The 27410-nt window shown below is 43.7% G+C and overlaps 1 protein-coding gene across 21 annotated transcripts in view; it reads left to right on the forward strand.

Annotated features, from left to right (window-relative positions):
* Positions 1-27410, forward strand: part of SVIL (supervillin) — a 381188-nt gene that overhangs the window by 280856 nt on the left and 72922 nt on the right. For 18 of the 21 annotated variants that reach the window (XM_063922042.1, XM_063922039.1, XM_063922044.1 and 15 more), the window contains 2 exons: positions 4339-4549; positions 7056-7194. In XM_063922042.1, the coding sequence (XP_063778112.1) occupies positions 4339-4549; positions 7056-7194 (350 nt within the window). The remainder of the gene's footprint in view (positions 1-4338; positions 4550-7055; positions 7195-27410) is intronic. The other 3 variants (XM_063922040.1, XM_063922047.1, XM_063922059.1) reach the window with 1 other exon arrangement.

Consider the following 27410-nt stretch of genomic DNA (forward strand, 5'->3'; position numbering starts at 1 on the left):
CTCCTTTTTATCACATTCCAAGCGATGATGCATCTAGGTGTCCATCTTTCAGTTCATCATTAACACAATTTGTAAGGAAAGTCAGGGTAAGGGTAACAATGTGTTTATTGTCATGCTCCATATATACTGTGCCCTTTTTATAACCATTTTACTTCAGACAACTACCCCACACCAAGGAGTTAATCCTGTGAGGTGTAAGTAGCTATACCGTGCCTATAGTACCTCCGGACTCTCTGGTTTTTGTTCACAGCCCTGAATGACTACATACAAAAATCTGTAAGATTGAGGCCGTAAGTGGGGGATGGCGTTGTAACACCCCCCCATCGCACTTTATAAGATACCCACAAATGTTTATCTGTGAAATAGTTATAAGGAGACTACACTAAAACCCTGTACACACGGGGAGATGTGTGTTGAGCGATCTAGCACAGACCACTCAGCACACATCTCTCCCCCCGCTCAGCACACAGCGCAATGTGTGCTGAGCGACGGGGTGGGGGTGAGGGCTGCTCACTTCACACAGCAATGAAGTGAGCGATCTACTAGATTTCAAATCTAGAGTGAGCGATAGCAACGCATGGGACCGTGCATCGCTATGGGCATACACAAGAAGAGATCCGTGCTTAATTTCTAAACAATCTAGTCAGATTGCTTAGAATTTAAGCACGGATCTTTCCGTGTGTACCCCCCTTAATCAATTATACATATATACATTTATTTTTTAACAAATTCAGAAACAAACATTTATTTTATTGTCTCACCTTATTTTATTTTCTTTAAAAAAAAAATCAATACCTTTTAAAATATAAAAGGGTCCGGATCCACTTGAAATTCTTGCACATGCCGAACCCAAGCTAACACCCACTTCATCCATGCTACATTCATGTACGCACATTTTGCATCCACCCTAAATTCACAACACGTATACCTATGATTATTTATTAACAATTTCTTATATAGAGCAGCATATTCCATTGCGCTTTACAATTGGAATAACAGTAATAGAAAAAAACTGGGTAATACCAGACAGACATAAGGGGGGTACACACAGAGATCCGTGCTTAAATTGTAAGCAATCTGACTATACTGCTTAGAAATTAAGCACGGATCTCTCCGTGTGTATGCCCCATAGCGTTAGCGATGCGCAGCCCCGCACATCGCTATCGCGGACTCTAGATTTGCCATGCATGCCAAATCTAGTAGATCGCTCACTTCACTGCTGTGTGAAGTGAGCGTCGTGTGTCCCCCCTCGTTTAGCACACATCGCGCTGTGTGCTGAGTGGGGGGAAAGATTTGTGCTGAGCGGTCTGTGCTAGATCGCTCAGCACACATCTCCTTGTGTTTATTTGGCTATAGAGGTAGGAAGGCCCTGCTCAGAAGTTTACAATCTGTGTCCTCGTACATCCATTGCTGCAGTCACACCAGACAGCCTATCTCGGTGAGCCAGGTCCTATGTGACTCTGCTAGCGCTGGGTGTCTTTTTTTGCAGAAAATTTGGCCTAGCTGCAATGTGATTCGTCTACAGCGCACCGGGAGACTGCGCTGATTAATTTGATATGTGACACTTGTATATCCATGTGCAACGGAGTGTCTGTATACAAAAGTGCTGCGATGCTGCAGCTTTTAACAATACAAGTTCCGTTGTGCACTGTATACAGGCTCAGTCACACACAATATACAAGCATTGCATATCAAATTAATCAGCACAGTCTCCTCGTGCATCTTAGTCACAGTGCATTGCAACTAAGAAGCATTTTCGGCAAAAGAAGATGCCAGACACTAGCAGAGTAGCTCGGGACCTGGCGGCTCGCTTGCTACAGGCATCTCGCTGCCTGGCGTACTGAGGCTAGATGTATGAAGACACTTCTGTATATAGACTAGCTTGCCACAGAATCCACACTAAATATGCAGTAAAGCCAGATCCACACTAAATTCCCTGGATTTGGCATACTAAATATACAGAAAAAAAAACCCCAGACTTTGTCTGTTAGTAGAGGGGGCTATATCCAAGCTAATGAACGTATGCACGCAGCGGAACCGCACCATATTTACATCCACATCCACTGGATCCACAGTAAGTTTACACGCCTATCTTTTGCTGTATATAGAAAAAGCTGAAATCAAACTACTAGAAATATAAAGTCGCACTAAACTCACACAAACCAGATCCATCGTACCGCAATTTCTGCTTGATCACAGAAAGTAGGGTTGCCTCCTGCCAGTGCATCTTTCTGATCGCGGCGGCTACATGTGACGTCACGCGGATGCCGCATCCACGTCACGCCCCCCGTTTGGATGATGCCGCCCCCATTTTCTCGGCTCTGCCTAGCAAACGGAGTGTCGCCACCCCCCGTTCACATTTTCTGCGGGCGCAGGACGGGCCCGGTGCATGCGCCCACATCCTTTTAGTAATTTTTGCGTCTGGCCATAAATACACAAAAAGAAAGCCAGATCCACACAAAATTTGCACAAAAACGTGACTCAAGTGTGGCCCTGGGTGTATGTCTGTGAATTTAGTGTTGTGTCTTTTTGTATTTATTTAGTATTGATCCAGCATTTGTATCGTGTATCCAAAATGTTTGGTGGATCTGGCTTTTTCTGTGTCTTTTACCATGGATCTGGTTGCTGTAATCCTTGCTGTTTTATTTGTTCAGTAGGAATCCTAGCTGATCTGTGTACCCTTTAGGGTTAGTACAATGTGGGTTTGCAGATGCCTAACAGCCAGTGGCGGCTCCGGAGGTGAGGCTTCAGCGCAGTTCAAAATTCAAATAGGGGAGACACATCAACCGCCACCAACTGCCAATCCAAACTGACTCACTGGCAGTAGGTGTGGTCCCCCTATTTGAATTTTGGACTGCGCTGGAGCCCCACCTCTGGAGCCGCCACTGCTAACAGCCCACCACTATAATTAATGGACACCCAGCCTTCTTATCATTAAAGCATTATATCACAGCCAGTTTTAACAGTACATATATCATCCCGGCAGGCAGGATGCCGGCTGTCACTATACCAACAGTGACATCCCATCTTCCGGCAGCGAGTCATCTCGCCATGCATCGGGCCCAGTGGCTCGCTTCGCCCGCCAGAGGTTCTTTTACACTCAGTTGATTATGTGGACCCACCGAGTGGGAATAACCCAGCGTGTGTCGGGATTCCGGGTGTCTGTATTGCACCAGCTGTCAGGATTCCGGCATCTGTCTCCTAAACGCTGGGATCCTGACAGTTGGTATATTGACTGTATCCCGTTTTACAACCAGCCCCACTGCACAGAAGGAAGGACTGATGGATTAAAGAAAGGAAGAAATACTTTGTAAGAAGTGGCTTACCACAATGTATTTGCGCCTGTTGGCTTCCCCAGCATACAGATCTGCATAGATACAGCCTCAGCGGGATCCATTCCGACATGTTTTGGCCCCGTTTTCGACACAAGCAAGTGGATCGGCAGCTATTCCGCCGATCCACGTGCTTTTCGACAAGTCGAATACCTCAACTTGTCGAAAATATTGAATAGGTTGGAACCCCTTCCGACCTAAAAAAAAGTTGAAAACTTCCGTCTTTTCGACAGACGGCAGCTTTCGACGTCAATTGAATATACCCCTAAATCTTGTAGATCTTATCATTGCAGTGTTTGGATACATGAGTTGTATTGTAATTGGTGTAATTAGTCGTAACTATAAAACGTCTCCTGGGAATCCAGGTATAACCATGCAGTTTTACCCCTGTTGGTGCAATTTATTTTTTGCATTGAACATTCAGCATGTTATTTCAGTTACAGATAATCTTGACATTAGTGAATCCAGTATGACAGTATCAGCTTTGTGTCTAGTCTCTGCAAGCCCACTTCTAGCGTACTGTGACTTACAGTAACAACATCCTGTGTTTTCTAACAGAAGTCTCTGTACTGACTTGCTGCCCCAAGGGAAAGGTTATACATACTTGAATTAAATAAATGTTCATTCACACTAGATGAAGCCTTCCCTTCCCAGGAACATGTGCCGGTAGTACTAGGTATTATGTCTTTATTTTTATATGAGCCTTTGGTTTATGCCAGCAATGGGAGAGTCTACTGCTTGAGATAAAATATACTTTTATTAAAGGGACAGGCTGATAAAAGAGCTATTAAAGGGACAGGCAGACAAGAGCAGATATGTCATTACTGCCAGCAGTGCCTGTTAGCGTTCAAGGTCAGAAGCATATAAAAATATTATAGTTTTTAGGAAACACATGTGTTACCACAGGGATGAGCTCAGCAGGCAGATTAGAGGGGAGGGGGTTTACAAGTAGAAGACTGCGAGCCTTGTGACTGCTCACTAATGCAGAGCTTTCCTTCACAATAAGCAGAGATTGTGGAGCCGGCCTCTCTACCTCTTGGCAGCGCTTCAGCACAGGCAGCTTCTCACACTTCGCCCGCCGTGTCCTGCAGACCACAGGCAGTAGAGCCAGAAGAAGGGAAGCCCTGTGAGAAAACAGCTGATATTCCCCAAGCCATCGAGATCCAGACAGAGGAGGATCTTGACATCTCTGGCAAAAGCATGTCCATCCGAGACAGGTACTGAGACAGCAGATCAGTCATATGCAACAGATGATACCGTGTATGTAATATGCAGATTATTATATGTTCCCAAGGGGGGCTGTTGTCTGTTTGCTTGCTATAATCCTAATATATTTTTGGTTACATTATGTTGTATATTTTACTCCATATCCTGCCATTATATCCCTAATGATATTGTTGTATAGCTTGTTTGGTTGAAATACACTGTACACTTTGTCAGGTTAAGATGGTATCCTCTTATTATCCACTTACACATCTGCATGAAATAGCGTGCGCATTTATGACCTTTCATTATATAGGACATGTTATCTTGTTACAAGGATGGATTTAATACTTCCGTAGGAACGATATTAGACTCGCACAGTGTTTCTGTATAGAGATTACAGTAGTTACTTTACCTTTACTTTCTGTAATATTTCCTCTAACCAAGTCTGAAACTTATAGTACATTGTATTTTGCTGTCTGTGCACTTTTACTGTACTTGACGGAGACTGAAGCTGAGCAGAGGGGTTGGTGCTGTTGAGTCATGTTATAGTGTGAATCATATGTTTCTCATTATGCTGTATCACATTCAGTTGGTCTCTCGCATTGTGCTCCTCAGCTAATGCCTTGTTACACCATAAAGCAGCGAGTTACAGGCATGCCCTATTGTTTGTTGTGACTCAACATGTTATCTCGCTTAACACTCCAAGGCAATACAATGAGTGTCTCTCTTTCTAGCTCTGCAGGCTCTGAGCCCTAAATCTGTTGAAATGTAAGTAACCTCTGGACGGGCAGATAACTGTATTTCACCACCCATTTCAGATGTCCAGAAAGTCTAACATAGTGCTCTAGTGTTCTGTTTTTGTTGTTTGATCATTGTTATGTCTCATTGGATTCTTGTACTCAATTTATTGTTTGCTTTTTAAGATGACAAGCCTTAATATTAATACAGTTCCAGGCTAGTACCCACCTTGGGATGTAGTTAATATCTCGCCGGTCAGAATACCAACGCCGGGATCCCGACTGCTGAGAATGCTGACAGCTGCGCCAGGGCTATTCCCACTTGTAGGTGTCCACGACACCCACAAAGTGGGAATAGAACCTGTAGCGAGCCACCGACCCCGCAAGGGGCTTTCTAGTGCTCGCCCCGCTGTTGGCATTCTGGCAGCCGGGATCCCGATGACTTTATTCTGATCTCCGGGCCTCCCGGCCGCCGGGAAATCATCCCCAACACCTCTTCTTAGTACAGCATTCGCTAGTCTTCATTTAAAGAACTCTGGGGCAGATGTATTAACCTGCAGAAGGCATAAGGAAGTGATAAATCAGTGATATGTGCAAGTTGATAAAGGCGCCAGCCAATCAGCTCCATTATGTAAATTAACAGTCAGGATCTGATTGGCTGGTGCCTTTATCACCTTGTACATATCACTGGTTTATCACTTCCTTATGCCTTCTCCAGGTTAATACATCTGCCCCTCTGTGCCAAACTGCTGGGGTACAGTGTCATACACCCCAGTCATTGAAGAAGGGAGCAGGATATGGAATTCCAACTCTGACACTCTTGTGGCACAAACTCCACCATTCACTCATTATCAACATAAGATACTGTATCAGTCAGGTGCTGGCAGCGACTGCAGTTCTACATCCTCCTGAACTGCAGGATTCCAAACCCCCACATTTCTGAGTTATAGGAAAATGGTGGTGTAGTACAGCTTTATGTCCCGAGGATTGATCTTTGTTCCTGCTGATGCATATTAAAATAAACTAAAACTCAAGAGTCGGTCAATCATATCAAGAAGCTGACCGTAGCCAGAGATGATGATTGCTCATTAACGTTAAATAACATGATTCCCAAACGATACATACCAGCAGGCTACTTTTTCAGTGGATTGGCTTTCCAGGCTCTTGGGATTTGCCCATGCCTGGAATATACAATGTAAGCCAAGGCCTGAAGTATGAATGGTAATCTTAGAGTGCATCACTCCGGTGATATGAAGAGCTAGCTCTTTTCCAGGCAGGTGGGGGAAAAAAGCGCTAGCAATTAATAGAGCTCAAATCACGTCATACGCTGAAGTTAATGGAAAACGCTCATCTGTAGTAAGGGAGGACTATTCTCACTGAAAGTGCTGCATGCAATGTTTTAAAAATGTAAGCGCTCCCATGTAGCGGGATGAGTATTCCGCATTCACTTCATAGTATTAGCCCGGTGCCATAGAACACTGGTGCTTGCCCTTTTTTTTAGGTGGGTAAGTGCTACGGGTTAAAGTAACTGTGTCGCACTCTAATTATTTTACAAAGTTTCAATTTGTTCATTGTGTAAGCCGATATACAGGGATGCTAGAATATAGCCTCAACAGATCCTTTGTATCTAAACTGCATGCAGCACTCTAACGCCAATTGATGTCCATATTGATAAGTCCTTTGTCCTAAAACTGCAGTGAAATGTTCTTTCGGGTCTCCATGGACAGCGTGACTTGTTAAGAATGTCTCCTAAACAATGTGGCATATTATTCCTTCTTAGGTTGGCGCTGTTGAAGAAGAGCGGGGAGGAAGACTGGAAGAACAGGATTAACAAAAAGCAGGAGTACAGCAAAGTATCTGTCATAGAGCGCAGCTCTCACACCCAGCTGCAAGAAATTGAGCAGTCGCTGAAAAAGAAGGTAAAGAGAACCATGTTAGGAATCAACTCTGCAGCTTGTCCAAGCCTTGTGACATGTAACAGTCCTGTTTTGATCTAGCTAATTGCTGCTTCACAGGCCGATATTTAACTCTGACAAAAAGATGTCTAAACCCAATAACTTTTAACTCTGTAGTTGTCTGGGGCTGAGCATTGCGTTGGGGACCCTGCTGTAAACTAATTTCTACATTTTTGTGTGTTTAAGTTTGTTGAAACAACTTAAATCACCCTGAGACTAATTAATCTTGCGTGCTGGCTAGTACTCACTATAACTATAATGTGCTTTGCGCAGCTGTACAGTTACATGGTGCTCTTCCTTTCTTGGCATAACAGCCATGTAACTTTTCTCAGAATGCAGAGAGTAACTTCAGTTGTGTTCAAGTAGTTCAGCTTTTTAGTCCTTGTTGTGTTTGAGTGGTTGTGAGGGGGCATTTGAGTTGTCATTTCTTTGAGTACTTATCCAAATGGAAATACTGCTTGTGGCTATAATTCCTGAGTAGAAAAATTACTGACACCCGCTCACGACATTTTCCTCCCATGTACTGTTAGCTCAACTGGTTGCTACCTTCCCTTACAAGAAGTTTAATACATTTTCCTTGCTCTTTGTTCCCAAAGTGGCCTTAGTGACCTCAGCTGAATAGGGACAGATCACATTATGAATTTATTGTCATTATATAGGTGTTTATACAGTGAAGCAGTAAGGGGGGATTTCTGTGTCCAGAAAGGCAGCACAGGACGCCTTAAGAGCCACTTCAGGCTGGCTGGCCACCTGTATTCCCTGCTGCATTGAAGTGAGTTAGTAAAACAATATGTAATATCCATTGTAAGGTTACTTGGTGTAATCCTGAAACTTCTAGTACTGACGTATTAATAAGACCAGTGCTGGAGCAGACTGCCAGAGGTATGAAGAGAAGTATTATCATTTTTAATTGCTATAATAGACCATATGAGGAGAGTGTCAGCACCTCAAGTAGAAACAGCAGTCACTGATGGGGATGTATAAATGTGACCTCATACAGTACATCTAGCCTCAGTGCGCCATGCAGCGCAAGATGCCGGGCGCAGCGGACAGATCCTGTGCAACTCTGCTAGCATCTTTTTGTTTGTTTTTTTGCCAAAAACGCATCTGCCACAGCGCACTAGGACTCACCAGGAGACTGGGCTGCTTAATTTGAAAAGCAACACTTGTATATTGTGTGCAACTGAGTCTGTATACGGAGCACAACAGAACTTGTATTGGAAGAAAGCAGTGGTCTCTGCATCGTAGCACTTCATATACAGATTCAGAGACTCAGTCGCACACAGATGTACAAGTGTCTCATATCAAATTAATCGGCACAGTTTTCTGGTGCATTTTAGTTGCATTGCATTACCAAGACACATTTATGGCATAAAAAGGCACAATAAGATGCCCAAAGCTAGCAGAGTCTCACAAGACCCAGGGGCTGTTTGGCGCGACTGCAGCTCAGATGTATGAATACACATCTGTATCATTAAGCGCATTCAAAATACAATTACATATGTATCTTATTGCCATTGAATGTCCACCTGCATATCTTCATGCTGAGACAGCTGGATGATAACCAGCTAACCCAGTGAGACCGCCTGTTGCATTATTAATATATTTTGTTGTGAGGTTTTAAAATAAATAAATAAGGATAGTACCAGACAATTTCAAGAGATAACAATAAGTAATTATGTCAGCCAACCGCCTTGTGCTTGCTACCTCATGTCGTTAGTGTAGTACATAGTACATATGCTCTTTTTCAAAGAAGCTCTGCTTACATTCCACCTCGTATACGATTTGCCCCAGATGACCCTGGATCAAGGACCTCACATATTAGATAAAATAATATATACTATCCCTGTGTGACAGTATATAGCTGTCCTGTGGCTTTGGAGATAATGTGGTTTGGTGTATCCTGCATCTGATTCAGACATTGTTAGAGGGAATTCCTCCTTAATGAGCCAATAAATATTACTGTGGTTTATCGCTCGCATGCTTGTGTGTAATTTAAAAGCTGGCATGAATCTAGGGGGGTGATTTTACAGAGGAATTTACATTAAGGCAGCCCATATTGCTTTCATTAGTGTTGTTACAGAATGATGCTCTATCTGCTACAGCAGATCTCTTCTGCATAGTGCCGTTCTCGCGTTGTGCACTGTGTATGCACTCCTGGCGCGCTCAAACATGTACCGTGTATCTGCAGTGTAAATAAGCTACCAATGTCACATTAACATATTTATGAATGGCCCTTGGTTATAAAATAGACTGTGTATGGGTGTGGTATGTTAGATAGAATAAACTTAGGTCGACAGTGTCTAGGTCGACCACTATTGGTCGACAGTAAGTAGGTCGACATGGTTTGTAGGTCGACAGGGACTCTAGGTTGACATTAGTGATGAGCGCCTGAAATTTTTCGGGTTTTGTGTTTTGGTTTTGGGTTCGGTTCCGCGGCCGTGTTTTGGGTTCGACCGCGTTTTGGCAAAACCTCACCGAATTTTTTTTGTCGGATTCGGGTGTGTTTTGGATTCGGGTGTTTTTTTCAAAAAACCCTAAAAAACAGCTTAAATCATAGAATTTGGGGGTCATTTTGATCCCATATTATTATTAACCTCAAAAACCATAATTTCCACTCATTTTCAGTCTATTCTGAATACCTCACACCTCACAATATTATTTTTAGTCCTAAAATTTGCACCGAGGTCGCTGGATGACTAAGCTAAGCGACCCTAGTGGCCGACACAAACACCTGGCCCATCTAGGAGTGGCACTGCAGTGTCACGCAGGATGTCCCTTCCAAAAAACCCTCCCCAAACAGCACATGACGCAAAGAAAAAAAGAGGCGCAATGAGGTAGCTGTGTGAGTAAGATTAGCGACCCTAGTGGCCGACACAAACACCGGGCCCATTTAGGAGTGGCACTGCAGTGTCACGCAGGATGTCCCTTCCAAAAAACCCTCCCCAAACAGCACATGACGCAAAGAAAAAAAGAGGCGCAATGAGGTAGCTGTGTGAGTAAGATTAGCGACCCTAGTGGCCGACACAAACACCGGGCCCATCTAGGAGTGGCACTGCAGTGTCACGCAGGATGGCCCTTCCAAAAAACACTCCCCAAACAGCACATGACGCAAAGAAAAAAAGAGGCGCAATGAGGTAGCTGACTGTGTGAGTAAGATAAGCGACCCTAGTGGCCGACACAAACACCGGGCCCATTTAGGAGTGGCACTGCAGTGTCACGCAGGATGTCCCTTCCAAAAAACCCTCCCCAAACAGCACATGACGCAAAGAAAAATAAAAGAAAAAAGAGGTGCAAGATGGAATTGTCCTTGGGCCCTCCCACCCACCCTTATGTTGTATAAACAAAACAGGACATGCACACTTTAACCAACCCATCATTTCAGTGACAGGGTCTGCCACACGACTGTGACTGATATGACGGGTTGGTTTGGACCCCCCCCAAAAAAGAAGCAATTAATCTCTCCTTGCACAAACTGGCTCTACAGAGGCAAGATGTCCACCTCATCATCCTTCTCCGATATATCACCGTGTACATCCCCCTCCTCACAGATTATCAATTCGTCCCCACTGGAATCCACCATCTCAGCTCCCTGTGTACTTTGTGGAGGCAATTGCTGCTGGTCAATGTCTCCGCGGAGGAATTGATTATAATTCATTTTAATGAACATCATCTTCTCCACATTTTCTGGATGTAACCTCGTACGCCGATTGCTGACAAGGTGAGCGGCGGCACTAAACACTCTTTCGGAGTACACACTTGTGGGAGGGCAACTTAGGTAGAATAAAGCCAGTTTGTGCAAGGGCCTCCAAATTGCCTCTTTTTCCTGCCAGTATAAGTATGGACTGTGTGACGTGCCTACTTGGATGCGGTCACTCATATAATCCTCCACCATTCTTTCAATGGTGAGAGAATCATATGCAGTGACAGTAGACGACATGTCCGTAATCGTTGTCAGGTCCTTCAGTCCGGACCAGATGTCAGCATCAGCAGTCGCTCCAGACTGCCCTGCATCACCGCCAGCGGGTGAGCTCGGAATTCTGAGCCTTTTCCTCGCACCCCCAGTTGCGGGAGAATGTGAAGGAGGAGATGTTGACAGGTCGCGTTCCGCTTGACTTGACAATTTTGTCACCAGCAGGTCTTTCAACCCCAGCAGACTTGTGTCTGCCGGAAAGAGAGATCCAAGGTAGGCTTTAAATCTAGGATCGAGCATGGTGGCCAAAATGTAGTGCTCTGATTTCAACAGATTGACCACCCGTGAATCCTTGTTAAGCGAATTAAGGGCTCCATCCACAAGTCCCACATGCCTAGCGGAATCGCTCCGTGTTAGCTCCTCCTTCAATGTCTCCAGCTTCTTCTGCAAAAGCCTGATGAGGGGAATGACCTGACTCAGGCTGGCAGTGTCTGAACTGACTTCACGTGTGGCAAGTTCAAAGGGCAGCAGAACCTTGCACAACGTTGAAATCATTCTCCACTGCGCTTGAGACAGGTGCATTCCACCTCCTATATCGTGCTCAATTGTATAGGCTTGAATGGCCTTTTGCTGCTCCTCCAACCTCTGAAGCATATAGAGGGTTGAATTCCACCTCGTTACCACTTCTTGCTTCAGATGATGGCAGGGCAGGTTCAGTAGTTTTTGGTGGTGCTCCAGTCTTCTGTACGTGGTGCCTGTACGCCGAAAGTGTCCCGCAATTCTTCTGGCCACCGACAGCATCTCTTGCACGCCCCTGTCGTTTTTTAAATAATTCTGCACCACCAAATTCAAGGTATGTGCAAAACATGGGACGTGCTGGAATTTGCCCATATTTAATGCACACACAATATTGCTGGCGTTGTCCGATGCCACAAATCCACAGGAGAGTCCAATTGGGGTAAGCCATTCCGCGATGATCTTCCTCAGTTGCCGTAAGAGGTTTTCAGCTGTGTGCGTATTCTGGAAAGCGGTGATACAAAGCGTAGCCTGCCTAGGAAAGAGTTGGCGTTTGCGAGATGCTGCTACTGGTGCCGCCGCTGCTGTTCTTGCGGTGGGAGTCCATACATCTACCCAGTGGGCTGTCACAGTCATATAGTCCTGACCCTGCCCTGCTCCACTTGTCCACATGTCCGTAGTTAAGTGGACATTGGGTACAGCTGCATTTTTTAGGACACTGGTGACTCTTTTTCTGAGGTCTGTGTACATTTTCGGTATCGCCTGCCTAGAGAAATGGAACCTAGATGGTATTTGGTACCGGGGACACGGTACCTCCAACAAGTCTCTAGTTGGCTCTGCAGTAATGATGGATACCGGAACCACGTTTCTCACCACCCAGGATGCCAAGGCCTCAGTTATCCGCTTTGCAGTAGGATGACTGCTGTGATATTTCATCTTCCTCGCAAAGGACTGTTGGACAGTCAATTGCTTGGTGGAAGTAGTAAAAGTGGTCTTACGACTTCCCCTCTGGGATGACCATCGACTCCCAGCAGCAACAACAGCAGCGCCAGCAGCAGTAGGCGTTACACGCAAGGATGCATCGGAGGAATCCCAGGCAGGAGAGGAATCATCAGAATTGCCAGTGACATGGCCTGCAGGACTATTGGCATTCCTGGGGAAGGAGGAAATTGACACTGAGGGAGTTGGTGGGGTGGTTTGCGTGAGCTTGGTTACAAGAGGAAGGGATTTACTGGTCAGTGGACTGCTTCCGCTGTCACCCAAAGTTTTTGAACTTGTCACTGACTTATTATGAATGCGCTGCAGGTGACGTATAAGGGAGGATGTTCCGAGGTGGTTAACGTCCTTACCCCTACTTATTACAGCTTGACAAAGGGAACACACGGCTTGACACCTGTTGTCCGCATTTCTGTTGAAATTCCTCCACACCGAAGAGCTGATTTTTTTGGTATTTTCACCAGGTATGTCAACGGCCATATTCCTCCCACGGACAACAGGTGTCTCCCCGGGTGCCTGACTTAAACAAACCACCTCACCATCAGAATCCTCCTGGTCAATTTCCTCCCCAGCGCCAGCAACACCCATATCCTCCTCATCCTGGTGTACTTCAACACTGACATCTTCAATCTGACTATCAGGAACTGGACTGCGGGTGCTCCTTCCAGCACTTGCAGGGGGCGTGCAAATGGTGGAAGGCGCATGCTCTTCACGTCCAGTGTTGGGAAGGTCAGGCATCGCAACCGACACAATTGGACTCTCCTTGTGGATTTGGGATTTCGAAGAACGCACAGTTCTTTGCGGTGCTACTGCTTTTGCCAGCTTGAGTCTTTTCATTTTTCTAGCGAGAGGCTGAGTGCCTCCATCCTCATGTGAAGCTGAACCACTAGCCATGAACATAGGCCAGGGCCTCAGCCGTTCCTTGCCACTCCGTGTGGTAAATGGCATATTGGCAAGTTTACGCTTCTCCGACGACAATTTTATTTTAGGTTTTGGAGTCCTTTTTTTACTGATATTTGGTGTTTTGGATTTGACATGCTCTGTACTATGACATTGGGCATCGGCCTTGGCAGACGACGTTGCTGGCATTTCATCGTCTCGGCCATGACTAGTGGCAGCAGCTTCAGCACGAGGTGGAAGTGGATCTTGATCTTTCCCTAATTTTGGAACCTCAACATTTTTGTTCTCCATATTTTAATAGGCACAACTAAAAGGCACCTCAGGTAAACAATGGAGATGGATGGATACTAGTATACAATTATGGACGGACTGCCGAGTGCCGACACAGAGGTAGCTACAGCCGTGGACTACCGTACTGTACTGTCTGCTGCTAATATAGACTGGTTGATAAAGAGATGTAGTAGTATGTATGTATGTATGTATGTATGTATGTATAAAGAAGAAAGAAAAAAAAACCTCGGGTAGGTGGTATACAATTATGGACGGACTGCCGAGTGCCGACACAGAGGTAGCTACAGCCGTGAACTACCGTACTGTACTGTGTCTGCTGCTAATATAGACTGGTTGATAAAGAGATGTAGTAGTATGTATGTATAAAGAAGAAAGAAAAAAAAACCACGGGTAGGTGGTATACAATTATGGACGGACTGCCGAGTGCCGACACAGAGGTAGCTACAGCCGTGGACTACCGTACTGTACTGTGTCTGCTGCTAATATAGACTGGTTGATAAAGAGATGTAGTAGTATGTATGTATAAAGAAGAAAAAAAAGAAAACCACGGGTAGGTGGTATACAATTATGGACGGACTGCCGAGTGCCGACACAGAGGTAGCTACAGCCGTGGACTACCGTACTGTACTGTGTCTGCTGCTAATATAGACTGGTTGATAAAGAGATGTAGTAGTATGTATGTATAAAGAAGAAAGAAAAAAAAACCACGGGTAGGTGGTATACAATTATGGATGGACTGCCGAGTGCCGACACAGAGGTAGCTACAGCCGTGAACTACCGTACTGTACTGTGTCTGCTGCTAATATAGACTGGTTGATAAAGAGATGTAGTAGTATGTATGTATAAAGAAGAAAGAAAAAAAAACCTCGGGTAGGTGGTATACAATTATGGACGGACTGCCGAGTGCCGACACAGAGGTAGCTACAGCCGTGAACTACCGTACTGTACTGTGTCTGCTGCTAATATAGACTGGTTGATAAAGAGATGTAGTAGTATGTATGTATAAAGAAGAAAGAAAAAAAAAACCACGGGTAGGTGGTATACAATTATGGACGGACTGCCGAGTGCCGACACAGAGGTAGCTACAGCCGTGGACTACCGTACTGTACTGTGTCTGCTGCTAATATAGACTGGTTGATAAAGAGATGTAGTAGTATGTATGTATAAAGAAGAAAGAAAAAAAAAACCACGGGTAGGTGGTATACAATTATGGATGGACTGCCGAGTGCCGACACAGAGGTAGCTACAGCCGTGAACTACCGTACTGTACTGTGTCTGCTGCTAATATAGACTGGTTGATAAAGAGATGTAGTAGTATGTATGTATAAAGAAGAAAGAAAAAAAAAACCACGGGTAGGTGGTATACAATTATGGACGGACTGCCGAGTGCCGACACAGAGGTAGCTACAGCCGTGGACTACCGTACTGTACTGTGTCTGCTGCTAATATAGACTGGTTGATAAAGAGATGTAGTAGTATGTATGTATAAAGAAGAAAGAAAAAAAAAACCACGGGTAGGTGGTATACAATTATGGATGGACTGCCGAGTGCCGACACAGAGGTAGCTACAGCCGTGAACTACCGTACTGTACTGTGTCTGCTGCTAATATAGACTGGTTGATAAAGAGATGTAGTAGTATGTATGTATAAAGAAGAAAGAAAAAAAAACCACGGGTAGGTGGTATACAATTATGGATGGACTGCCGAGTGCCGACACAGAGGTAGCTACAGCCGTGAACTACCGTACTGTGTCTGCTGCGACTGGATGATAAATGATATAAAAAATATATATATATCACTACTGCAGCCGGACAGGTATATATTATATAATGACGGACCTGCTGGACACTGTCTGTCAGCAGAATGAGTTTTTTATAGAATAAAAAAAAAAACACCACACAAGTGAAGTCACACGACGAGTGTTTAACTTTTTCAGGCAATCACAATATAGTATACTACTAACTATACTGGTGGTCAGTGTGGTCAGGTCACTGGTCAGTCACACTGGCAGTGGCACTCCTGCAGCAAAAGTGTGCACTGTTTAATTTTAATATAATATGTACTCCTGGCTCCTGCTATAACCTATAACTGGCACTGCAGTGCTCCCCAGTCTCCCCCACAATTATAAGCTGTGTGAGCTGAGCACAGTCAGATATATATACATAGATGATGCAGCACACTGGGCTGAGCAGTGCACACAGATATGGTATGTGACTGAGTCACTGTGTGTATCGTTTTTTTCAGGCAGAGAACGGATATATTAAATAAAACTGCACTGTCTGGTGGTCACTGTGGTCAGTCACTAGTAAACTCTGCACTCTCTACACTTCTACAGTACTCCTAAGCTCCAGTAAATCAGGTCAATCTCTCTCTCTCTCTCTCTCTCTCTCTCTTCTAATCTAAATGGAGAGGACGCCAGCCACGTCCTCTCCCTATCAATCTCAATGCACGTGTGAAAATGACGGCGACGCGCGGCTCCTTATATAGAATCCGAGTCTCGCGAGAATCCGACAGCGTCATGATGACGTTCGGGCGCGCTCGGGTTAACCGAGCAAGGCGGGAGGATCCGAGTCTGCTCGGACCCGTGAAAAAAACCATGAAGTTCGGGCGGGTTCGGATTCAGAGAAACCGAACCCGCTCATCTCTAGTTGACATGTACTAGGACGACATGAAAAAAGGTCGACATGAGTTTAAATAAAATAATTTGATGTCATTTTCTTCATAAAGTAACGGGGAACCCCAATTAGTGCACCGTGTACGCTCGCCATGCTTCGGGCACGGTGCCTCGCTCAGCTACCTCTGCGCTCGGCACATGTTACCGTTCCGAATTGTAGTTCACGTGGATCGTAAAGTAAGAAAAAGTACAAAAAATTAAAAACCTCATGTCGACCTAGTACATGTCAACCTACTTACTGTCGACCAATAGTGGTAGACCTAGACACTGTCGACCTAATTCTTGTCGACCTAGAGCCGTATCCCCTGTGTATTGCATCATTACTTCTGTAAAACACTAATGCAGTATAGGGGATAACATCACTTCTTACGTTGATTAGATATTTACATATTTGGGTATTAGACTGTATAATAATGTTGCATTACACATTTCGGCCCATTAAATCGGATGAAAACTGGCAAATCACATGTGCTTTACCTCGGATCCGATGTGCGGTACCGTGAGCAACCTGTTCGGAGCTCCTAGATCGAATCCCGCAGACAATGGCTGGGATTGCATATGATACATCGTATGTAAAAGGATCGCATACAGTGTATTGTATGTGTTCCTGCCGCCCGGAAAGCTGCTCGGCGGTTCAATGGAAATCTTATACAACTTCTCCCTCGGAGAAGTCACATAAGTGTATGGCCACCTTTGATATAACACATGTCCATTTTGTCACACACTACATGCCGACTCATTGGGTTATATATAAAGCAAACAGAGATTTGCAGATGCTTTGAAATAAAAAATAAAGCAGTCCCTAACATTTTTGCTGCGTGTTACTGACGTGTACATAGTAATGTAATGTTCTGTTAATTAGGTCATTTTAATGTTGCTCTGAATTGAATACAATAGATACATGCATTTTAGATGGATATACCCAGTTGATGTTTATAAACAGAATATTCTTTCTCAGAAAGCTTTTTAGTAGTCACAAATGAAATTGTGAATGGTAGTCAACTACTGTGCATGCAAATATCATACGTGCTTTGTTCTGAAAGGTCTGATCCTTCAAGCCTCATATGTACCAGGAAGCTCCTAGTGGCAGATAGCTGCTCACCTAACATCAATGGGCTCTAGGAGAATCCAGGAATGAGTCCCTGGGGGGCCTTGCCGATTTCATAATGGAGTTCTTTCCTATACATAAAGCAATCTGCCTATACTGTATCCCCCGCAGTATAGTTCACACAGCTGATAGCCATATGTGGAGTACAGTTCTAGAGGAGTTGTCATCACTTGCATGAGATGAAAGCAAATGAAATACATGTGTTCTTAACCTAGAGGACACACATTCATAGAGTCATTAGTGTCTGCAGCTTGGGGGATAGTGAGAACGTCATCATGAATATTTGTTTTCTTTGAATCAACTTAGGGTACAATAGTTCTTTTTTTGTTTTTTTTTAATAGGTATATATATAATATATATATATATATATATATATATATATATATATATTTATTTATTATGTAGGGAACGCTCTATAGATAGCAACTAAATAAATACCATTGCTATTACCAGATTACATCTTGGCAAAATATTACTGTGCAAGTCATATATATGAAAAGTATACAGCACATGCAAAGAATGTTTGCTGTAATAATCCTCCCTCCTATCCCAGTGGCTGCTTGTACCACATTGAGAAGTGCTGGGGTCACCCCGACACCTCCTTTTTCCATGATTGTGAGGGTTGGGGCAATTGCTAGCAGTGAAAGACAATATAACAGTAAGACAGGTTCAGAGAAATTGGGACTCCATTCACCACCAAGTCACAAGTGGTTTCTGATTCTGGGACTTGTATTGGTTAATAATGTGTGATCGTCACCGAAATCCCAGCATTGATTATTTACTGGTAGTAGTTCATAGTGATAGAGGTTTGTTTGCTTTTGTTGTGGGGAAACTCTCCCTCCCTCCTGAATCTGGACTACATCAAATAAACAAAAAAAAGGAAGATTTTACTTTGTTTAAAAAGGTTATAGACAAAAGTTTTAGGATTCTTGTAATTCAGCGAAAAGAAGAAAATAGACACTTAAAATATTGTTTGGCTTGTTTTTACACTCATGGTATAAAGGGCAGAGACCTTACTATCCTCTGTTCGTTGGACTGTTACCATTGTTGCGGTGGACTACATACTGATTACCGGCGGACGAGATCCCAACTGTCATGATCCCGTCCGCCAGTATCCCGGCAGCGGGTTGAGCCCTAGAAAGCTATTTGCAGGCTCGCCATGCTGCTGGCATGGAGGCTTGCTGCACTCGCCACAGTTTATATTCTCCCTCTATGGTTGTCATGGACACCCACAGAGGGAGAATAAATAGCCTGTGTCACAGGTATTCCGGTGTCGGCTTTGTGACCGCCGTGATCCCGACTGGTGGTATCGTGATTAGTCGTGTTTCTCTTACAGCTTCCACATTCATGTTACCCCATAGGGCTTGAAGTATCTGCTAGTTGAATAACCTTTAAAGTGATGACCAGTCTGTGGTTTTCTCTATACACCCCAGACTGTCTAGCACTGTAGCTGGGTGAGAATTTGGAAGAGGGAGCACACTATACAGTCATACCTTTCCCTCCCCCTTTGCCATAAAGGACCTGTGGCATAAACAGGGGTGACTGTCAGTTTATTTCACTTTCTCTTCTCCACTAGGAGGAGATTTATCAAGACTTGGAGGGAGCTAAAGTGGAGAAGCTGCCCAAATAACCAATGAGCGTCTCGCTGTCATTTCATAGACTATGCTAGATAAATGAGAGAATCTGATTGGCTGTTTGTGTCAACTTATCCACTTTATCTCTCTCCAAAGCTTGATACATGTCACCTTATTGAGACACATGCCACGGTTCTCCTATAAATTATGTTTACCTCTGCTAAGACAATAACACAATGTCTGATTGTTATTTTTAAATAATGACGTGTAGACCTTTCAAGTTCTATAAACTACAGCTCTTACTATGCTCACCTAAATTTGATGTTTCAGTAGCAAACCATGCAGTTGTGCTTTACTGTAAAGGTCCATACATACACGGAGCGATTTTGACTGAGCAATTTACCTTGAACTGGCAGTAGGCGATTTTGACTATCTGTACCAGCGATTTTGGCTATGGGTGATTTTGACTATCTCATTTAAACTTTTGCAGCGACATAGTCGAAATTGCCTTGCCTGCAGTCTATTTTTCCTAGCGATAGAGACCTAGACGGGGACGCGCATTGCTATCGCTCGCTGGAACAATATGCACTAACTTTCTTAGCGATTTTGACTATATAGTCCATATCGCTCCGCGTGTACACACCCTTAAGAGCAGTTTCGGACTTGCTAGAGAAAAAAACTGCTTGGGAAAATATCTGTGTGCTTGGCACATGAGCCTCAGGTTGCCTTTTATACAACTGGGCTATAGCCTTAATTTACCACTCTTTTTCCTATTTCTTCTAAAGGTGAGGAGTTCGTCTAGAACACTGTATAATTTCAACTATGGTAAATTACTTGCAGTGGAACTCTGCACGCAGTAAACCACCATTATTACTGCCTGATTAACCGACAAACCGTTTCTCCAAAAACTGGTCAGAAATTGTAATTTTTTTATTTATTTTATTTAATATTAGAAAGTATTTAAATAAATATCAAAATATTTAATTTAACACACAATTTGCCTAGGGGGTGTCTTGCGCTCCCTCCTGTCCATAGACTCCACTTGTAAACTTCCCCTTCCCCCACCCACCCCTTTCACCACCTCCCATTGGTAAAGTGATACCCCAAGTGGTTATAGATTCTATTAACGGTAACATTCTGGAGCGTAATGCCTGCAGTGATGTCTGCAGTCACTGATCACTGCCTGGGGGACAGAAAGTGAGAGGAGTTCTGTTCTACACAAGTGCAGGATGGATCTCCTCTTTTTAAAGCTTGGAGGAGCAAGGTCACATGGGATCGACCGTGTCTGGTAAAGCCCAGCTGGCTGCGGTTGCATTACGTGTGACAACACAAGTTAAATGGTTAATGGGAAAAGCTAAAACAAAACACTACAAAGTGCAATTCCCTTTTCGGGAGCAGAGCCATGTGGGTGACAGTGAAGATCTTTGGTTAGTACTTTTAAGTGTCTTTAGGCTCCTTTTTGTGTTTCCAACTGCTAATCGCACTTACGGTCCAGATTCAGCATGGCAGGTATGAACCAAAAAAAAAATCCCACTCCATATAAGAGAACATACCTTATATTGTAATAGTTGTACATCTTAACTTAGTAATACCCCTTTAACACAGCCATAAATTTCCCGGGTTAAAACACATGAATGCGCATCAACCCGGGAAATTTCTTGGTGTGAAAGGGTACAGGGACAAAAACCCGGGTTTTCTGTCCCTGCATTTCAACTCTGCAATCGACCAGGGTTGGTCACGGGATCGTCCCTGGAACCTGGACAGTGTGAATGGTGCAGGGACATGTCCCACCTTCCCGGGTTGCCTCTGCTGATGCTGATTGGCTATTCAGGACACTTCCTGGTCTTGTGGTTTTTCTGAGACGCCCATTCTCAGAAAATGCAGGGCCATCCCGGGTTCAGTATGAAAGGTGCAGACCTGGGATGTCTCGGCAAAAAATGCTGGTGTGAAAGGTGCCAACCCGGGAATGTCCCTGCATGAGCCCGTGGCAGAATTCCTGGGTTTTGTCCCTGCATTTCTGGTGTGAAAGGGGTATAAGGTTGACTGCAACAATATTGGGTCTATCACATTCTTTCAATTTGTAATTGTATGGAAATTCTCAGACTAGAAAGTGCCACTCTGTTTTATTTTTTTATTTTTTTTTCCCCCAAAACCATCTGACTTAATCCAGGGTACTCCCATTGCTGAGAAGCTATTATGTATAACGATTAATAAAATGTATAGATGCATTTACTAGCCTTTTCTTGTGCCTCACCAATATATCCCACAGTGTTGTACAGAAAGAGGTCAGTCACACCAGTATCTGCCCCAATAGAACCATCTTCTTTCTCTACTAAGGACACACAAGCACACACCATAACCAGTTTAGTCAGAAGACACATCCTCTGTTTTTAAAACAAGAGCAGGTCATGCTTGAACTTGTAGTTCCATCAAAGTTGGAACAACACAATTTTCTTAGCGAAAATGAATTCACTATACAGTTAACATTTCCCAAGCAGGAAATGTATGAAGTATGTTCAGAATTCCTTCAGTAATGGAAGTTTTGCATAGGTAATTGAGGTGAATTCATTGGTTGTGCGCCTAATAAATGCTACAGGATGATTTTATATGTGTAGTTCCCTTCAGTTAAAGGGGAGGAAAAAATCCCCTCTCTCCAGATGTGCTGTGTTTGAAGACTTTTGCAGAAGTGTTAGCTTAGTTCATGTTTGGCTCACATAAGCTTGGATGAGGTTACTATTAAATATACATTGGCACAAAATTTAATGGAAATAATCTCATGAAGGAAAATATAGTTCAGATATTTTGGCAGGTTTTTTTGCTTTTTATTTCTTCTAAAAAAGAAATAAAAAGACTCACCTGGAGAATTGCTAACGTTTGTCATATGGATTGTGTAGAGTAATTTCCAGTTGTGCCGACGAGTAACAACCTGTTGGCTCTGCAGAGCCTCTAGTGTGCGGTCACCTGTGACCAAGACCACACACATGCATGGTGCTTATTAATATTTATGGTCATGATTTAGCTTTTTGGTTGGGGGGTTCTTTAAGAATAATTCCTTCTGTAGGGTCCAAGATTTTAAAGGCCACAACCCCCCTTTGCTCCCTTTTGCCTGACCTGTAGGCAGTCCTTATCTGAGGGGTAAACTAGTGCGGCCTACATGCCCTCTACAAGCAAAACATTTCCTTAGACATGGCATTAGCCCTTTAAATAAAGAACAGACAGAGAGGGGGGGGGGGGGGGCTTTTTTCCCCCTGGTATACCCCCAGCACACTAAAAAATTACCTGTAACCATACCTGAACATATCTGGTAATAGAAATTCAGAGAATTGGTCACGCATGTTTGCAAACACATGTTTAGCTGCTGAGTCACTTCATGGCTTCTCTGATATCAGCAGTCCTAACACTACATAATAGCAGTGCCCACATAGGGCCATGTGATTTTTCTACAGTAAGGCCTCATGATAAAGGCTATTCCTAAAACACATCCAGACAGAGAGCTAACCTACCCAGGAGCCACCCCCAGGATCTCCCATTAGCACTACGAGGAACAGCATGCCTTCCAAATACTGCTCCCATTCAATGCCTTTCTCACATAAGCAGACAAACAGTGGCAGTTGCTCAATCACTCCTGGAGGCCTTACTGTAGACAAATCACATGGCCCTATGTGGGCACTGCTATTATGTAGTGTTAGGACTGCTGATATCAAAGAAGCCGTTTGCAAACGTGTGACCAATTCTCTGAATTTCTGTTACCAGATAGGTTCAGGTATGGTTACAGGTATTTTTAGTGTGCTGGGGGGATTCCAGGGAAAAAAAAGCCCCCCCCCCCCCCCCCGCCCCCCTTCTCTGTCTGCTGTTTGTCTGTGACCCCTCCCCCTTTCGAGCACCTGATATATAATTATCTCCAGGAATGATTGTTCAACTGCCACAGTTTGTCTCTTTAAATAAAGAAATCCAGTCTTAATGAACAATAATAAACAACAAATCTTAAGCTCACCCTATAACAGTGGAGATGTTTGATAGTCCTTGATAGGCAAGTGCTTATTTGTCTGTTATCTGCAATGTCCTCATTATTTCAGAGGAAACCCCATGAACAAATTAGTACTATAATAAGGAAAATATCACATATAGTAATATAGCTAATTGAATGTTTCTTGTCTGTTTCTATCTAATATATATATATATATATATATATATATATATATATTTATTTATTTATTTTTTTAACCGGTAAAACCATGAATGTGTTCCATGTGATGTTATGTTAGCATTTTTTTTTTTTTACTTGCAGAACTGATTTTAGAAGTTATTTGTGTTACTATAATCTATACCTTATGTGGTGTATTTCTTGAATAAACATTGGCTTGTTCGCACCTATCCTCTGCATTTTGCAGTCCGGTGCAAAGAATTTCACATTTGAATTATCAGTTTGACGAAAAGCTTCATTTGGTCTCCTCCCTTCATGACTTGAGTGAGAGAGAGGAGAGGCAGCCAGGGATTTGCTTGGTTCTAATATTTAGTTAGCAAATAGGACCAAACATTGAGGAGCAGATCCCATAGGAGGCTGCAGTATTGGATCCATCCACTTATTGTACAAACACTCAGCAAGGGACAGTCCAAGCATCTCTTTAGGTTAAGGACTCCAGGGAAGTCATGGATTATACCTGAATTTCCATAGACCAGTAAATCAAATTTGATTTAATATTAAGTTAATATACAGTCCTTTTTGTTTTCATCTTCGTTTCTCTATAATTTCCCTTAAATTGTCTTTATTTCCTTTGTACTGTAGTTCATGTTATCATGTATTTATTTATATGGTGCCACAAGGGTTCTGCAGCACCTAGCAACGTATATAAACAAATGAGCAAAACAAGAAAACAGGGACTTTCAGTGCAAGACAATGTAGAACAAGTACATCATATACAGTCATGATACTGAAATTAGCATCAGGGAGGCAGAAACAGAGGGCTATGTGTTGTTGCAGGGTGTTTGGAGTAGATGATATTCTAAGTAAGAGATGGAAAAGCACATGAGGAGACTGGGCACTGCTTGTGGGAGCTTACATTCTAAAGGGGAGGGGCAGACAGAAGGTGACACAGATGGGGAGAGCAGTGAGCAAGGAACAGAGGGTTAGGATGAAAGATGGCAGAATTTGATGAAGAAGTGGATCTTGAGAGCCCGTTTGAAATTTTGTAGAGAGGTAGAGAATTCCAGAGATAAGGAGCAGTGTGTGCAGAATCGTGGAGGCGTGAGTAGGAGGAAGTAATCAGTTGTCAGGAGAGTCGGTGTGCATTTGTGGTGCGAAGTGGGCGGCCAGGAGCATGAAGGGAGATAAGGTCACAGAGGTAAATAGAAGAGTAATTGGTGAGGGCTTTGTGTGAGGCATTGAATTGGGTTTTTTAAGGGGAAGGAAGAGAGGGCCTAATTCAGAGTTGATTGCAGCAGCAAATTTGTTAGCAGTTGGGCAAAACCATTTGCACAGCACGGGGGGCAGATATAACATGTGCAGAGAGAGTTAGATTTGGGTGGGGTGTGTTCAAACTGAAATCTAAAGTGCAGTGTAAAAATAAAGCAGCCAGTATTTACCCTGCACAGAAACAAAATAACCCACCCAAATCTAACACTCTCTGCAAATGTTATATCTGCCCCCCCCCCCCCCGCCTGCAGTGCACATGGTTTTGCCCAACTGCTAACAAATTTGCTGCTGCAATCAACCCTGAATTACCCCCAGAAGCCACTGTGGGACTTGTAAGAAGGAGAGGCAGACGTAGTATGTTTGGAGAGGAAGATGAGCTGGGTAGCAGTGTTGAGGACAGAGTGGAGTGAAGAGTGGGGGTAGTCAGAGAGGCCAAATTGTCTTTTTTTTTTTTTTTTTTTTCTTCTTCTTTTTTTTCCTTTTTTTTTTTCTTTTTTTCCTGTCCTAAGACCTAAAGTGGAACAACAAAAGACCTATTTTAGGAGGAGCCTGCACTCCATTCTACAGTAGAATATTATTTTATGTTTACATGACGTGTCTGTTTTCTGGATAAGTGTGTTTTACAAAATACCATGTTTATTTGCTCTATATAACAACTACTGTACAATGTCACTCCTGAGCTTTCTACTACATAGATTTTTGTGACACGGGTTTTGGCTGTTGGACAATAAATTGTGTTATTCTACTTTAAATTTCTGCTGTGAAAATTGGTACAATAATTTGAATTTAAGAAATGCAAACGTCGAATTAAAAAATAAACTAAAAAGTAAATGGACTTATTCAGCAGACTCCACCAATGGAAGCTCTCAAAAAGCTGCAATATTACCAGCTGCAATGCATAACGATATTATTATTCTTGTGGTACACCTGTGGTGTTTGGAAGAGGTAACCGGGCTTCCTTAATTTGCTGCCCATTGAGCCTTACATTCTGGTGGCAGACTAGGCTTTGTGGATAGCAATATTTATTACGGACAACAGATTTAATTCTGGGTTTTGTGCAGGGCTAGTCACATGGTGGAATAATGTGCTTTTGGGGGGTGTAAGCTATCAAACTGTGTCCTGTAAACCCAATCCAGTTGACCAACACTGCTAAGGTTTGAAAAACAATGTGTCCTATATTTTGGGCAGATGATGGACATTCTAATAATTGTACAGGCACAGTTTCAGGAGACTAGCTTATGCACTAGAGGTGCACCCTTCTGAGAATCGCACTATCGTGATTTGTGTGTAAATGAATGATTGGGATATTGTGCATAGACTTCAGGTTGGTATAATGAGTTAGTTGGTCTAGTGGAGGTTTTGGTGGATGAGTAGATGGCCGTGGTTTTGAATGTTTTAGGACAGAATGATACTGTGGATGCAAGAATAAATGATGTGCAGAGGAAACCTTTCCTCATGTCATTACTTATGTTGTGCCCCTTTTTTATGTTAGCTGCAGAAAATAAGAATTTACTTACCGATAATTCTATTTCTCATAGTCCATAGTGGATGCTGGGAACTCCGAAAGGACCATGGGGAATAGCGGCTCCGCAGGAGACTGGGCACAAAAGTAAAAGCTTTAGGACTAGCTGGTGTGCACTGGCTCCTCCCCCTATGACCCTCCTCCAAGCCTCAGTTAGGATACTGTGCCCGGACGAGCGTACACAATAAGGAAGGATTTTGAATCCCGGGTAAGACTCATACCAGCCACACCAATCACACCGTACAACCTGTGATCTGAACCCAGTTAACAGCATGATAACAGAGGAGCCTGTGAAAAGATGGCTCACAACAATAATAACCCGATTTTTGTAACTATGTACAAGTATTGCAGACAATCCGCACTTGGGATGGGCGCCCAGCATCCACTACGGACTATGAGAAATAGAATTATCGGTAAGTAAATTCTTATTTTCTCTGACGTCCTAGTGGATGCTGGGGACTCCGAAAGGACCATGGGGATTATACCAAAGCTCCCAAACGGGCGGGAGAGTGCGGATGACTCTGCAGCACCAATTGAGAGAACTCCAGGTCCTCCTCAGCCAGGGTATCAATTTTGTAGAATTTTACAAACGTATTTGCTCCTGACCAAGTAGCTGCTCGGCAAAGTTGTAAAGCCGAGACCCCTCGGGCAGCCGCCCAAGATGAGCCCATCTTCCTTGTGGAGTGGGCATTTACAGATTTTTGGCTGTGGCAGGCCTGCCACAGAATGTGCAAGCTGAATTGTACTACAAATCCAACGAGCAATAGTCTGCTTAGAAGCAGGAGCACCCAGCTTGTTGGGTGCATACAGGATAGGTGCATACAGGATAAACAGCGAGTCAGATTTTCTGACTCCAGCCGTCCTGGAAACATATATTTTCAGGGCCCTGACAACGTCTAGCAACTTGGAGTCCTCCAAGTCCCTAGTAGCCGCAGGCACCACAATAGGTTGGTTCAGGTGAAACGCTGAAACCACCTTAGGGAGAAACTGAGGACGAGTCCTCAATTCCGCCCTGTCCGAATGGAAAATCAGATAAGGGCTTTTACAGGATAAAGCCGCCAATTCTGACACGCGCCTGGCCCAGGCCAGGGCCAACAGCATGACCACTTTCCATGTGAGATATTTTAACTCCACAGATTTAAGTGGTTCAAACCAATGTGACATTTTGGAACCCAAAAACTACATTGAGATCCCAAGGTGCCACTGGAGGCACAAAAGGAGGCTGTATATGCAGTACCCCTTTTACAACGTCTGAACTTCAGGGACTGAAGCT

This window comes from Pseudophryne corroboree, chromosome 5 (genome assembly GCF_028390025.1).
Source record: "Pseudophryne corroboree isolate aPseCor3 chromosome 5, aPseCor3.hap2, whole genome shotgun sequence".
Classification (NCBI taxonomy): domain Eukaryota; kingdom Metazoa; phylum Chordata; class Amphibia; order Anura; family Myobatrachidae; genus Pseudophryne; species Pseudophryne corroboree.